Source organism: Chiloscyllium plagiosum, unplaced genomic scaffold (genome assembly GCF_037043375.1).
Source record: "Chiloscyllium plagiosum isolate Xiang-an unplaced genomic scaffold, Cpla_swu_hap1 HiC_scaffold_40, whole genome shotgun sequence".
NCBI lineage: Eukaryota > Metazoa > Chordata > Chondrichthyes > Orectolobiformes > Hemiscylliidae > Chiloscyllium > Chiloscyllium plagiosum.
This window is the reverse complement of record NW_028270178.1, coordinates 10,990,108-11,006,882: the sequence shown is the minus strand read 5'-3', so window position 1 is coordinate 11,006,882 and position 16,775 is coordinate 10,990,108. Positions and strand designations below refer to the sequence as shown.

The 16,775-nt window shown below is 42.7% G+C and overlaps 1 protein-coding gene across 1 annotated transcript in view; it reads right to left on the bottom strand.

The window, feature by feature from the left end:
* Positions 1-1,133: 1,133 nt before the first annotated feature.
* The window catches only part of LOC148138311 (uncharacterized), a 36,630-nt gene continuing 20,988 nt past the window's right edge, over positions 1,134-16,775 (bottom strand). Inside the window, exon 2 of the mRNA XM_087981624.1 lies at positions 1,134-2,020. Within this exon, the coding sequence (XP_087837750.1) occupies positions 1,134-2,020 (887 nt within the window). The remainder of the gene's footprint in view (positions 2,021-16,775) is intronic.

Sequence of the window (16,775 nt, the reverse complement as noted above, 5' to 3'; positions counted from 1 at the left end):
ATCTCACATCCCTCCACCCGACAAGTTCTCCCATTTTCTCTCCCCCTCCTCTCTCACACTCTCTCCTGCCTTCTAACTCCTCTCCCCCTTTCCTTATTCGCTTTATCCCAATCTCTGACTCATTGTCTCAGCTTGTGCCTATCTACTCTGTCCAGCCCCCACCCCTGATTTTGCAAATCTCTGTCAGATCTCCCTCTCATCGCATCTTCAATCTTCATCCTCATCAACGACGTTCCTCATCCCTGGAACCATTTTTGGAGATTGCTCCGAAACTCTCTCTCCAACGTGTTCACATCCTTCCCATAATGTGATGGCCACACTGTACCCAATTGTCCAGCAGGGTTCTAACCAGGGTATTGTACAATTTCCACTTCACCTCCCTACTCTGAATGGTCTGGGAAGAGTGGATGTTGGGGAGATGTTTCCATTGAGAGGAGAGACCAGGACCCGAAGGGACAGCCTTAGAGGAAAGGGAAAACCTTTCAGAACAGAGATAAGGAGAAACCTCTTCAGCCAGATTGTGGGGAATCTATGGAATTCATTGCCACAGAAAGCTGTGGAGATCAGGTCATTGAGTATATTTAAGACGGAGATAGATAGTTTTCTGAGTACCGAGGGGATCAGGATTGTAGAAAGTGGGAGAATGGGGTTGTGAAACACATCAGCCATGATTGAATGGTGGAGCAGAGATGATGGGCTGAATGACCTAATTTCTGCTGCTATGCTATCTCTGATGATTTTAAAACTGAGCCATTGCTTTCCATAATTCACTCCCTTTTCAAATAGCAAAACGAGAGCGGTGTTTCCTGGGTACCTGGTAACAATCAGCTGTTAAACTGCCTTGCTGAAAGGAGGAAATTTGCTAATAACTATCACTGTCAAGTGGATGTTATTTGCAAATTCTGCATTTTTATCATTAACTTCAGTTTCAATTTCAGTGTGACTCAAATATTGGTACAGATTTCAGATGTCTGTCTGCTTCCAAACATCAACAGATTCAGTAACTCGGATAGTTTAATGAGAGATTCCTGGGTTTATTCGTTCTTTTTCAGTGAAGTTTCCCTTCAATATTCGATCAAAAAACAAAAACTGAATTCTAAATCCATTGCATTTTGGCAGATTTCTATTGTGAACTAAAACATTTGCCATTTAGTGAAGAGATATTTGATACCACGTTTTAACTCTGCTCTGAATTTCCTTTGGGTTAGTCCACAGATGCATGTGTTTGTTGATGAACTGAGAATCTGTAGCATGTATCCAACCTGCTGAACAATGTAAACTGGTGCATTAAAATGTTTGTTTTGGTAATTAAAATTCATCAATTGCCAGGTCAATGAATGCACAAGGTTTGTCATCCATAACAGTACGAAGTTGGCTGATATTGCAAACAATAAAATCATAGAATTTCTCCGGTTTTTCATTTCGGGATAACAGCCATTTCTGTCTCTGTTCCAGAGTTCTCTGCGCACTTTATTTTTTGCTATAATGTGCATGACAGTTAAAACATTGAAGAGCAAGATCAAACATATCGGGAATAAAGGGTTGACAATGCTTTCAATGCATTCATATGTCCTCCAGAAAGAAGAAGTCCAGTAGTCAGGTTTACCAATGCAGTACCACGGAACATTGTTAATCACAATCATAGGCGTATATACAAAGAAAATAGGAATGCTCCGCAAACAACTTCCCATGAAAACAGCTGATAGTCCGGTAATTACTGTTCCCTTGTTAAAGTACCTGCGTTTAATGTTTGAATAACAAATAGCTGCACATCTATCGAAGGTAAAAGCTGCTGTAAACCATACACAGCAGTCAATAGACACAGAGTACAGAACATGTCTGAGAGAGCAAACAGGAGTTAAAAACAAGAAACTAATTGGGAAATACATATTATTAATGCGGTGTAGAAACACATCAGTCACCATCACAGCGAGATCAGCTCCTGCCATAGCCAACAGGTAGTACGAGTTACATTCAGAGAGACCACACTTGATGATAGAATTCTCAATAATTGTTCTGGCTGGAGGAACGTTGTCAGTTCGTGAAATTATTGAACAGCTGGAGTGTTTCTGAGTATGGATGCAGGTCAGCTCGTTGAGCTGGAAGTTTCATTTCCAAACGTTTCGTCACCCTACTGGGTATCACCTTCAGTAGGACTCAGGTGAAGCTTTGACCGGGACACACAGAAGATGTTACCTAGGATGGTGATGAAACGTCTGGAAATGAACCTTCCAGCTAAGCGAACAAACGTACATCCAGAACCTCAACCTGAGCTACAAGTCTTCTCAAAACTCGCTGTTCGTAAATATGGCAAAGTAGAACATTATGGAGGGAACTGGGACCTTATCCACTTTCGCTGAAATACTAGAAACTAATTCTGTGTTTTGAATGAACATAAAGAGCCCAATGATACAAATCCAAGTGAACCACAGCCAATGGATTCCATCTATGGTGCGCAGTCCTAACACATCCAATCGGGAGTGGTGGTGGACAATTAAACATCTCAGCAAAGGAGGTAGCTACACTAATATCCCCGCCCACAACGATGGAAGAGTCCAAAACCTTCATGGAAAAGATAAAGCTGAAGCATTTGGGAGCAATCTCCAGCCAGAAGGACAGGGACGATGCACCAATTTGGCCTCCCATAGTTATCCCCAGGCAGATTTCAGCAAGTCGTCTTACGCTGTGAAAACTAGAAAGGTTTGGAGGCACTTGAAAATATATTCTACACCGGGACTTCGGAGAACTAGGAAGAAGGCTGAAAAGCAGAACGTCCAGGGTGGTTATCTCCAGTTTGCTTCCAGTTCCTCGGGCTGGAGAGGACAGGAACAGGGAGATAATGGAGTTGAATGTGTGGCTGGGGAACTGGTGCAGGAAGCAAGGATTTAAATTATTGGATCACTGGGGCATATTTAGCGGTAAAGATAAATTATACAAGAGGGACGCGTTGCACCTTAATAGGTGGCAGACCAGCTTTCTGGCAGTTACGTTTGCCACTGCAACACAGCTGCGTTTAAACGGGGGGAGAGGATCAAACTGGAAGTTTAAGAAGGAAATTGAAGGGAAAGTTAGAACAAGAGAAGTCAAGAAAGACAACAGAGTCAATGGAGCAGAAAACTCAGAAAAGGGATCATGCCGTAAGGTTGAGTGAAATAGGGATTGATAGGAAGGTTGAGGGGAATAACAAATTTAAAATATTATATATGAATGCACGAAGCATTAGAAATAAGGTGGATGTGTTTGAGGTTCATTTGGAAATTGGCAGTTGCGATGTTGTGGGGATAACTGAGACGCAGCTTTAAGTGGACAGGGCCTGGGAAATGAATATGCAAGCTATACGTGCTATCATAAGGACAGACTGACTGGCAGAGGGGGTGGGGTGGCCCTGTTGGTAAGGAATGATATTCGGTCCCATGCACGGGGGGACTGAGAATCAGAGGATGTAGTGTCAATATGGATAGAGTTGAGAAATTCTAAGGGTAGAAAGACTCTAATGGGAGTTATCTACAGGCCCCAAAACAGTAGCCTGGATGTAATGTGTAAGTTTAATAAGGAGCTGAAATTGGCCTGTCGCAAAGATATTACTACAGTTGTTATGGGGGATTTTGATATGCAGGGAGACTGGGAGAACCAGGGTGGTACTGGACCCAAAGAAAGGAATTTGTGGAGTGCCTCCGAGATGGATTCTTGTGCTGGAACCGACCAGGGAGAAAGCAATTCTGGATCTGGTGTTGTGCAACAAACCGGATTTGATCAGGGACCTCGAAGTGAAGGAGCCATTAGGAGGTAGTGACCATAATACAATAAGCTATAATCTGCAGTTTGAAAGGGGGAAGGTACAATCGGAAGTGACAATATTTCAGTTGAATAAGGGGAACTATGGAGCTATGAGGGAGGAGCTGGCCAAAGTTCAATGGTGCAATACCCTAGCAGGGATGGCAGTGGAACAACAATGGCAGGTATTTCTGGGTATAATGCAGAAGATGCAGGATCAGTTCATTCCAAACAGGAAGAAAGATCCTAAGGGGAGGCAGCGGAGGCCGTGGCTGATGAGGGAAGTTAAGGACCATATAAAGCCAAAAGGGAAAATGTATAACATAGCAAAGATGAGTGGGAAATCGGAGGACTGGGAAGCTTTTAAAGAACAACAGAGGACAACTAAAAAGGAAATACGCAAAGAAAAAATGAGGTACGAAGGTAAACTGGCCAAAAACATAAAGGAGGATAGTAAAGGCTTTTTTAGGTATGTGAAAGGCAAAAAAAATGGTTAAGACTAAAATTGGGCCAATGGAGACAGAAACGGGTGAATTTATTACGGGGAACAAAGAAATGGCAGAAGAGTTGAATTGGCACATTAGATCTGTCTTTACTGAGGAAGACACGAGCAATCTCCCAGATTCAATAGTGGCTGAAGGACCAGAACTGAAGGGAGTTTATATTAGGCAGGAAATGGTGTTGGAGAAACTGTTCGGTCTGAAGGCTGATAGGTCCCTGAGACCTGATGGTGTACATCCAGGGTACTGAAGGAGGCTGCTCGAGAAATCGTGGATGCGTTGGTGATCGCTTTCCAATGAGGATTGGAGAGTGGCTAATGTTGTCCCGCTTTTTAAGAAAGGAGGGAGAGAGAAAACAGAGAATTATAGACCAGTTAGTCTGACCACAGTGGTGGGAAAAATACTGGAGTCAATTATAGAGGACGAAATTACAACACATCTGGATAGCAGTAAGAGGATAGGTCAGAATCAGCATGGATTTATGAAGGGGAAATCATGCTTGAATAATCTTCTGGTATCATTTGAGAATGTAACTCTGAAGATGGACAAGGGAGATCCAGTGGATGTAGTATACCTGGACTTTCAGAAAGCCTTTGATAAAAGCCCACATAGGAGGTTAGTGAGCAAAATTAGCGCACATGGTTTTCGGGGCAAATTACTGACATGGATTGAAAATTGGTTGGCTGACAGGAAACAAAGGTAAAAACAATGACTGCAGAAGGTGGAAACCAGATTCTGGATTAGTGGTGCTGGAAGAGCACAGCAGTTCAGGCAGCGTCTGAGGAGCAGGAATGTTCACGTTTCGGGCAAAAGCCCTTCATGAGGAATACCTGGTGTTCCTGATGAAGGGCTTTTGCCCAAAACGTCGATTTTACTGCTCCTCGGATGCTGCCTGAACTGCTGTGCTCTTCCAGCACCACGAATCCAGTGACAGGAAACAAAGAGTAGTGATAAACGACTCCCTTTTGGAATGGCAGGAGATGACCAGTGTTGTGCCACAGGGATCAGTGCTGGGACCGCAGCTTTTTACAATGTACATTAATGATATAGATGAAGGTATTAAAAGTAATATTAGCAAATTTGCTAATGACACAAAGCTGGGTGTCTGGGTGAAATGTGAGGAGGATGTTACGAGAATACAGGGTGACCTGGACAGGCTAGGTGAGTGGACGGATGCATGGCAGATGCAGTTTAATGTGGATAAATGTGTGGTTACCACTTTGGTGGCAAGAACAGGAAGGCAGATTACTACCTAAATTGAGTCAAGTTAGGTAAAGGGGCAGGAGAAAGAGATCTGGGTGTTCTTGTACATCAGTCAATGAAGGTAAGCATGCAGGTACAGCAGGTAGTGAAGTAGGATAATAGCATGCTGGCCTTCATAACAAGAGGAAAAAGTGCAGAAGCAAAGAGGTCCTTCCGCCGCTGTACAGGGCCCCGGTGAGACCACACCTGGAGCACTGTGTGCAGTTCTGGTCTCCAAATTTGAGGAAAGACATTCTGGCTATTGAGGGAGTGCAGCATAGGTTCACGCGGTCAATTCCCGGAATGGCGGGACTATCTTACGCTGAAAGATTGGAGCGACTGGGCTTGTGTTCGCTTGAGTTTAGAAGGCTGAGAGGAGTTTGAGGCGTATAAGATTATTAAAGGATTGGACACTCTGGAGGCAGGAAGCATGTTTCCGCTGATGGGTGAGTCCTGAACCAGAGGACACAACTTAAAAATAAGGGGTAGGCCACTAGAACAGAGTTGACGAGAAACTTCTTCACCCAGAGAGTGGTGGGTGTGTGGAATGCTCTGTCCCAGAAGGCTGTGGAGGTCATGTCTCTGGATACTTTCAAGAAAGAGTTGGATAAAGCTCTTAAGGATAGTGGAATCAAGGGTTATGGGGATAAGGCAAGTACAGGATACTGATTGAGGATGATCAGCCATGATCATAATGAATGGTGGTGCTGGATCGAAGGGCAGAATGGCCTACTCCTGCATCTATTATCTATTGTCTATTGTTTATCGTCATTTATTGTATCCATTGCTTTCGATGCGGTCTTCTCTGCAATTGGGGAGACTGGACACCTCCTCGCAGAACATCTCTGGGACACCCACATCAATCAACTGCACCGATCCGTGGCCCAATCTTTTAACTCCCCCTCCCACTCAGCCGAGGACATGGAGGTCCTGGGCCTCCTTCACTGCCGCTCCCTCACCACCCGATGCCTGGAGGAAGAACGCCTCATCTTCCACCTCGGAACACTTCAACCCCAGGGCATCCATGTGGACTTCACCAGTTTCCTCATTTCCCCTGTCTCCACCTTACCCCAGTCCCAACCTGTTCTACCTGCCAATCTTCCTTCCCACCTATCGACTCCACACTCCTCTCTGACCTATCACCTCCATCCCCACCCCCATCCACCTATTGTACTCTTTGTTACATTCTCCTCAGCCCAACCGCCCTCCCATTTACCTCTCCACCCCGGAGGTTCCCTGCCTTCATTCCGAAACGTCGATCTTCCAGCTCCTCAACTGCTGGCTGTGCTTTTCCAGCACCACTCTAATCTAGACTATGATTTCCAGCATCTGCAGTCCTCACTTTTGCGTGCATTGCTAATTGTTAATCCATCTAGCCTGTACAACTTTGGGTGGTTGGTGATGCTCCAGCGGCCCACGACAATGTTAAAAACAAGACAACTTGGGACATGTTTATCAAACAAAAGATGGCTGAAAGGATATGATAGTTACATACAGATGGTCGCAGCTAGACTTGTCTCCATGTAGATACACTGGATAAGATGAGATTCTCTGCAGAAAGAAACGTCATGGAAATTCATCAGGTTCGAAACTTATAAGCATTCAAATTAAGGACATTTTTGTCAGGCCTAGTTTAGCCACAATTCTATGCTTGTTGTCGAGTAAAATGTAGAAGGAAAAGTCTGACCAAACAGGATTCTGAACTACTTACATTAATTGTAAAAATCAAAAGTGTCTTGGATAAGTGTGTGTATAAAATGGTTAAACATGGTTAAGAGAAAACTTGACTACAGCAATTTACTGAAGTGTGGGTGTTTGTTAACATCGAACATTCCAACGTAGTACAGGCCTTTCAGCTCTCGATGTTGCGCTGGCTCGTGAAACCAATCTGAAGCCCATCTAACAAATACTAATCCGTTCTTGTCCATATGCCTATCCAATTATTATTTGAATGCCATGAAAGTTGGCAAGTCCATTACTGTTGCAGGTAGTGTGTTCTGTAACCTTACTACTCTCTGAGTAAAGAAAATACCTCTGACATCTGTCCTATGTCTATCACCCTCAATTTAAAGGTATGTCCTCTCGTGGTAGCTATCACCATACTTGGGAAAAGGCTTTCATTGTCTGCTTTATCTAACCCTTTGATTATCTTCTATGTCTCAAATAAGTCAACTCTCAACCTTCATCTCTCCAGTCCCTCAGCTTTTCCTGGTAAGACCTTCCCTTTATACCAGGCAACAACCTAGTTACTCTACTCTGTAATCTTTCTAAGGCTTCCACATCCTTCTTATAATGCGGTGACCAGAACTATAATCAATACTCCAAATGCGGCCGCACCAGAGTTTTGTACAGCTGCAGCATGACCTCATAGTTCCTTCCCTCGATCCCTATACTAATAAAAGCTAACACTCTGTATGCCTTCTTAACAACCTTATCATCCTGAGTGGCAACTTTCAAGGATCTATGTACATGAATATCGAGATCTCTCTGCTCATCTCCACGACCAAGAATCCTATCATTAGCCCAGTATTCTGCATTCCTGTTACTCCTTCCAAAGTGAATCACTTCAGATTTGTCCCCATTGAACTCCATTTGCCACCTCTCAGCCCACTCTGCAGCTTATCTATGTCACTCTGTCACCTACAACATCCTTCACCACTATCCACAATTCTACTGACCTGAGTGTTACGTGCAAATTTACTAATCTATCCTTCTATGCCCTCATCTAGGTCATTTATAAAAATGTCAAACAGCAGTGGTCGCAAAATAGACCTTTGTGGTACCCCACTCGTAACTGAACACCAGGATGAATATTCCCCATCAGACACCACCCTCTGTCTTCTTTAAGCTCGCCAATTTCTGATCCAAACCGCTAAATCACCTTCAATCCCATGCCTCTGTATTTTGTGCAATAGCCTACTGTGGGGAACCTTATTAAATGCCTTACTAAAATCCATAGTCATCACATCAACCATTTTACCCTTATCCACCTGTTTGGTTACTTTTTCAAAGAAGTCAGTAAGATTTATGATGCACAACCTACCCTTCACAAAATCGTGTTGACTATCCCTAATTGATTTATTCCTTTTTAAATGATTATAAATCCTTTCTATTAAAGCCCTTTCCAACACTTTATCTCTATTATCTGTCTCATTCTTGGACACAGGCATCTCCATCAAGGATGAACACCTCAGCACCTCACTCTACCTCAAACCCACAGATAACCTCATGATGCTACACTCCTCCAGCTTCCACCTGAAACATATTGAAACTGCCGTCCCTTACGGACGAGTCCTGCGCCCACACAGCATCTGTTCAGATGAAGAGGAACATGGCGGGCACTTAACAATACTCAAGGATGCCCCCATAAGAATCGGGCAGGATGCTCAACTCATTGACCACCTGTTCCGACCTGCCACAGCACAAAACTGTAATGACCTCCTCAAGAGATAGATACAAGCTGCAAGCGACAGGGTAACCTTTATTGTCCAGTACTTCCCAGGAGCTGAAAAACTACGCCATGTTCTTCATGATCTGCAACACATTATCAATGAGGTTAAGCACCTCACCAAGACCTTGACCCACACCTCCACTGCTTGCATTTAAACAACCGCCAAACCTCGAAAAGATCATTGTTTGCAGCGAACTGCCCAGCTTTCAGGACAACACCATGCAACCTTGTCATGATTGATGCTGTAACACGTGTCAGAGTGTGGACATGAATACCACCATTACGTGTGGGACAGCTCCCCCCATGTCCGTGGCAGGTACTCAAGTGACTCGGCCAATGTTGTCGATCTCATCCATTGGGAAAACTGAGCAGAGGCTACAGCAATGGATGAATGGGCGCAACACAGCAATCAACAGACAAGAGGGTTCCCATCCAGTCGGAGAATACTTCAGCTATCCGGGACGTTCGAGCCCTCACACGTTTGTGTGACTATCCTCTAAGGCAGACTTCAGGGCAGGAAACAGCGAGAAGTGGCTGAGCAGAGGCTGATAGGTAAGTTCGGTATTGGTACACGTTAGGATGGTCTCAAAACGAACCTTGAGCTCATGTCACTCGACAGTTGACCCCACTGCACTCCACACACACACACACACACACACACACACACACACACACACACACACACACACACACACACACACACACACACATATATACACACACACACATATATACACACACACACACACTCTTGCAGACCCTCTGTCATACATAAACTCACTCTCATCCGGTCACACAAACAATCCCACACTCACACACACTCTCTCACAGATACACATAACCTCCCATCACACACACACAGCCACATGCAAACACTCACATATAAGTTTGTGGGGTGAATTTGCACCTGTGGAATTACATTTTGTTCAAAAACTACATGAATCCGTGCAAGATTCTGTAAATCCCTTTTGTACATTAGAATCAGTCTGAACATTGGGGCACAGACTGCCTTATACATGAAACCTCACACGTTCAATGAATTATCTTGGCCGACATGGCACCTATTGTTAAAGTTCACTTGAGAATGTAACTTTAAGGAAGTTGTGGAAGTTACATATGAAAGAACAGAAACCAACATGCTCATTCTAAGAGATGAGAGATTTAACAAACAATCCAGGACTTTTACATGATAAACTTTCAGTTAAATCACACTGTAAACTTTAGTTATAAATTCTGTGTCCGACACAACCACCTGATGAAGGAGCAGCGCTCTGAAAGCTAGTGCTTCCAAATTAACGTGTTGGTCTATAACCTGGTGTTCTGTGATTTCGAACTTGATTCTATAATTCCCAGGGTTGTCTCTGCTCCCTCTCTTGAACAAGGGGGCAACATTTGCTACCCTCAAGTCTTCTGGCACTATTCCAGTAAACAATGATGACATAAAGATCAAAGCCAAAGGCTCTGCAATCTCCTCCTTGGTTTCCCAGAGAATCCGGGGATAACTCTCATCTGGCCCGAGGGATTTACCTATTTATACACTTTCCAGAATTGCTAACACCTCGCCCTTGTGAACCACAATCCTATATAGCCTAGTAGCTTATATCTCATTATTCTCCTCAACATTTCATTTTACCGGTGTGAATACTGCTGAGAAATATTCATTTAGCACTTCCCCTATCTCCTCTGACTCCATGCTCAACGTCCCATTGCTGTCCTTGATTGGCCCTAATCTTACTCTCGTCATTCTTTTATTCCTGAATTACCCAGAGACAGCCTTAGGACTTTCCTTGATCCTATCCGCCAACAACGTCTCATGTCACCTCTTGGTTCTTATTAAGTAGTAATAATGATCTTAGTCAGAGTCGTAAATGGAGAAGGAAGGAGAAAAATCAACAAGTCTCACAACCTGCTGCTCGTTGGGGCCCCCTCGATTGATGGCTCATCTGGACGGTTAGGTTTGTTTCTGGCACCTTTCCTCATGCTGGTGTGAGGTAAAGTCCAACTCTTGAAATGAAACTCTCTCTGTCTCTTATACAGTGTAACAAACAGCTAGCGCAGGAAACAACTATCAAACAAAACCAAACCGAAGGTGCTGTCTTCGGCCCGTAAAGGAATGTTCACATGAATCCTTCAAGGTCATGCGACTGTCAAATATCATCATTACCATTCCGAACTTATTTTTAGGATTTGTTCCTTCCCGAGTTGAACTTTCTACATACTGCTTGACGAAACTTTCCTGGATGCATTTCACAAATTCCACTCCATATCAGTCCTTAACACAATGTCACTGCTGATGATATTTGACGGTGCGCGTTACAACTCCAAATGCAGGCACAAATCAGTGATAGCTGCATGAGAACGTATACTGAAAGCATGTAACCTACACCAGAAAATTAAAAACTGCAATAAAAATAACCGTCATCAAGATGAATAATTTTAAAATACGGTGCATGATGATATTACTGACTACAGTGGCCTGTTTCGTGAGATTAGGTTCAGCAGCTGCCAACTGATTAATCATTCGCAGAAGCTTCTATGCATAATAAATGTACATGGTTCTACAAGGCCAGTTGTTTGAGGACAATAAAGAATGTGGAACATCCAATGGATCCCACTACCTCCAGCCCATTGCTATACCTGAGATCTGTAAAGTGTGAGGCAGTGTACAATTTAATTTCTGATGGTTCACCATAGCAGGATATCAACTGTTCTAGTCCCTTAACAGTGTTACTCTGATTTGTTTTGGTTGTTGGAAAAGCTAAGATTAGCCCAGCCTAAGTGTCCACCATGGTTAGCAGATCCTAATATTGTTATTGTAATGGTAATGAGCCAACATATTCAATCTGCCAGATATGAGCAGGATGTTCCTTCCACAGGTGTAAGGAACATTTGGAGCATCTGGCATAATTGTTCAATCAACTTCAGGACACAAGTTTGATGATAGAGCTGGCAAAAAATGAGTTTGCAAAAACCCAAGTCATGTTACTAGGTCGTAACATTGGACATGGATAGATAGCCATATAGGATGTGAGAACAAATCTTATTGAAGAGTTCCCCATACCGTTCACAAAAATTGATTTGTGCAATTGGCTTTTTTTGGCAGTGGTACATGTTTTGCCTCTTGTCATTGCTCACACTGTCAAAAAGTCTCAATCTTGCTGATGGAGACGAACTATTAGAGTTACTTCCGGTGGTAGGTGAACCTTTAAAAGCAAGGTTTAGTGGGCCTTATCAAACTGAAATAAAACTGAATGAGGCTAATTATTTGATTCCCATGTAACATAGAAGGAAAACTCACACAGAGTGTGTTGTGTGATTTTGTTCAAATGGTATTTTGATGGGGAAGGATACCAAATGCAAAATATGTTAATTTTTGCTACATAGCGTGAAGAACTAAATTCAGAAGATACTGATTTTGGCATTGCTAGAATTAAATCAGACAATGTGGCTCAGGGATGAGCAGGACTGGCAGCTTAATGTTCCAAGATACAAATGCTGCAGGAAGGATAGAAAGGGAGGCAACAGAGGAATGGGGGAGGCATTTTTGTTAAGGGACAGTATTAAAACACTGCTGAGGAAGGATATTCCCGGAAATACATCCAGGGAAGTTATTTGGATGGAACTGAGAAATAAGAAAGAGATGCTAACCTTATTGGGATTGTATTATAGACCCCCTAATAGTCAGAGGGAAATTGAAAAACAAACTTGTAAGGAGATCTCAGCTATCTGTAAGAATAATAGAGTGGTTAGGGGAGGGGATTTTAACTTTCCAAACATTGACTGGGAATGCCACAGTGTTAAGGGTTAGATGGAGTGGAATTTGTGAAGTGCGTACAAGACAATTTTCTGATTCAGTATGTGGATGTACCTACTGGAGAAGGTGCAAAACTTGACCTACTCTAGGGAAATAAGACAGGGCAGGTTACTGAGGTGTCAGTGGGGGATCACTTTGCCAGCGACCATAATTTTATTAGATTTAAAATAATAGTGGAAAAGGATATGCCAGATCTAAAATTTGAAGTTCTAAATTGGAGAAAGGCCAATTTTGACGGTATTAGGCAACAACTTACAAAATCTGATTGGGGGCAGGCGTTTGTAGGTAAAGGGACGGCTGGAAAATGGGACGCCTTCAGGAATGAGATAACGAGAATCCAGAGAAAGTATATTCCTGACAGGATGAAAGGGAAGGCTGGTAGGTATAGGGAATGCTGGTTGACTTAGGAAATAGAGGGTTTGGTTAAGAAAAAGAAGAAAGCATATGTCAGGTACAGGCAGGAAAGATTGAGTGAATCCTTAGAACAGTTTAAAGGAAGTAAGAGTATATTTAAGAGGGAAATCAGGAGGGCAAAAAGGGGACATAAGATAGCTTCAGCAAATAGAGTTAAGGATAATTCAAAGAGTTTTTACAAATACATGAAGGGCAAAAGAGTAACTAGGGACAGAATAGGGACCCTCAAAGATCAGCAAGATGGCCTTTGTGTGGAACCACTGAAATTGGGAGAGATACTAAATGAGAATTTTGCATCAGGATTTACTGTGGAAAAGCATATGGAAGTTATCGATGGTAGGGAAATAGGTGTCGACCTCTTGTAAAATGTCCAAATTACAGAGGAGAAAGTGCTGGATGTCTTGAAATGGTTGAAGGTGGATAAATCCCCAGGAACTAGTCAGGTGTACCCTAGAACTCTGTGGGACGCTAGAGAAGTGATTGCTGGGCCTCTTGCTGAGATATTTGTATAATCGATAGTCACAGGTGAGGTGCCAGAAAACTGGAGGTTGGCTAACGTGGTGCCACTGTTTAAGAAAGGTGATATGGACAAGCCAGGGAACTATAGACCAGTGAGCCATTATGTCGGTGTTGGCAAGTTGTTGGAGGGAATCCTGAGGGATAGGATGTACATGCATTTGGAAAGGCAATGACTGATTAGGGATAGTCAACATGGCTTTGTGCGTGGGAAATCATGTCTCACAAACTTGATTGAGTTTTACTGAGGAATTAACAAAGAGGATTGATGAGGGCAGAGAGGTAGATGTGATCTGTATGGACTTCAGTAAGGCGTTTGACAAGGTTCCCCATGGGAGACTGATTAGCAAGGTTAGATCTCATGGAATACAGCGAGACCTAGTCATTTGGATAGAGAACTGGCTCAAAGTTAGAAGACGGAGGGTGGTGGTGGAGGGTAGTTTTTCAGACTGGAGGCCTGTGATCAGTGGAGTGCCACAAGAAACGATGCTGTGTCCTCAAGTTTTTGTCATTTACATAAATGATTTGGATGCAAGCATAAGAGGTACAGTTAGCAAGTTTGCAGATGACACCAAAATTGGAGGTATAGTGGACAGCGAAGAGGGTTACCTCAGATTACAACAGGATCTTGATCAGATGGGCCAATGGGTTGTGAACTGGCAGATGGAGTTTAATTCAGATAAATGTGAAGTGCTGCATTTTGGGAAAGTAAAACTTAACAGGACTTATACGCTTAATGGTAAGGTCCTAGGGAGTGTTGCTGTACAGAGACCTAGGAGTGCTGGTTCCTTGCAAGTTGAGTCACAGGTAGGTAGGATAGTGAAGAATGTTTTTGGTATGCTTTCCTTTATTGGTCAGAGAATTGAGTACAGGAGTTGGGAGGTCATGTTGCAGCTGTACAGGACATTGGTTCAGCCACTGTTGGAATATTGCATGCGATTCTGGTCTGCTTTCTATTGGAAAGGTGGTATGAAACTTGAAAGGGTTGAAAAAAGATTTACAAGGATGTTGCCAGGCTTTGAGGATTTGAGCTATAGGGAGAGGCTGAACAGGCTGAGGCTGTTTTCCCTAGAGCGTCTGAGGCTGAGTGGTGACCTTATAGATGTTTATGAAATTATAAAGGGCATGGATAGGGTAAATAGGCAAAGTCTTTTCTCTGCGGTCGGGCGTCCCAAACCAGAGGGCATAGGTTTAGGGTGAGAGGAGAAAGATATAAAAATGACCTACGGGGCAACGTTTTCACGCAGAGGGTGGTACGTGTATGGAATGAGCTGCCAGAGAATGTGGTGGAGGTTGGTACAATTGCAACGTTTAAGAAGAATTTGGATGGGTATATGAATAGGAAGGGTTTGGAGGGATATGGGCCTTGTACTGGCAGGTGGGACTAAATTAGGTTGGAATATCTAGTCGGCATGGACGGGTTGGACCGAAGGGTCTGTTTCCATGCTGTACATCTCCATGACTCTATGTCTCTTATCAGAAACTGGAATAAATTGTTGAATTCACTTCCAGACGAAAATCAACACGATCAAAAAGAGCTAGGAGAATATCATGGATTCCTCTGTGGGAGTACTACATTTATCTGAATTTATCTGAACTGGGAAGTACTAAACTGATTGTGCATGATGTAGATATAGGGAGTGCTTTTCCAATTAAGCAACATCCGTAAAGGCTTAACTCTCTAAAATTCACACATGTTCCAAAAGTGATTGGAAGCATGCTCACTGGTGACATAATCAAAGTGAGTTGCAGTGAATGGAGTTCACCATAAGGGATCCAACAGTTGTGTGTGGACCTTTGAAAATCCAAAGCATTTGTCACCTATGTACATGAATTGAAGAATGTATTGAGAAGGGTAGGAAAGCGACTTACATTTCTCATGTTGATTTAATCAAAGGATGGTAACAGGTAACTTTATCTGTAAAAGCGAATGATATTCCATGCTTCATGTCACCAAATGGACTTCACCAGTTTTTAGTCAAGCAATTTCATATGAAAAATGCACAAGCCACATTTCAAAGATTAAGTATTAAGGTAAATTTGGAATTAATTGATCATATGGTGTCCATCAATGATCTGGTGATTTTTGGTCACAGATGGAGGGAACATTTGGAGCATCTGGCAGAATTGTTCAATCAACTTCAGGAAACAAGTTTGGTGGTAGACCTGGCTAACAATGAGTTCGCAAAAACCCAAGTAACATTCCTAGGCCGTACCATTGCACATGGATAGATAGCCCTGTAGGATGTGATAACAAATCTTATTGGAAAGTTCCCTACACCGTTCATAACGATGTTCCACTGACTGTCGATTTGAAGAAATGCAGAAATTTTTAGTGGATGAATAAATGTGAGGATGAATTTCAAAGCCTAGAATCTGTTTTCCCCACTGCCCTGTGTGAGCAACACTCAATTGTGCAAAGCCATTCATGTATTCGATGACCATTGATGCACATGACGTGGGTGTTGTTGCTATAATCTTACAAGAAGATGGCAAAAGAGAATGGAGAGACTTAATTTCATGTCGAGGCAGAACCGCTCACGACATTTAAGCAACTCTTGGATAGTCACAAGGATGATAGTAAATTGAACGGTATGTCAATTTGTTCCATCTTATAGCAGGATAAAGGATCGCCACATCAAGGGTCAAAGGGTCTGTATTGCGCTGTATTGTTTTATGTTCTATACTCAATTGAGACCGAATATCTCCTAATTCTGATGGTTCGTTTTTCATGGTCTCCTTTATATTTCGTCCGAATAAAAGTGTTGTGTTAATAATTCAAATTATTCATGCCTTTCTAGCTCTGAATTTCAATGCTACATCCAGTGCACTTGCCATGTCAATCAAATGCATCTTTCACAGTTCACTTAAATCTACCATTTGCTGGGATTTCTTTGCTATTTCCATTGCTTTGTTTTCAACAAGCTCAGAATCTATTAATATTCTTTGAATATTAAACCATATATTAATATTAAACCAGGACCCTCATCTGTTAGTTTTCTTTGTGTGTGTTTATAATACCACATCTGCATCCTCCTTTCCCCTTTCTCAATTCTTGTATTTA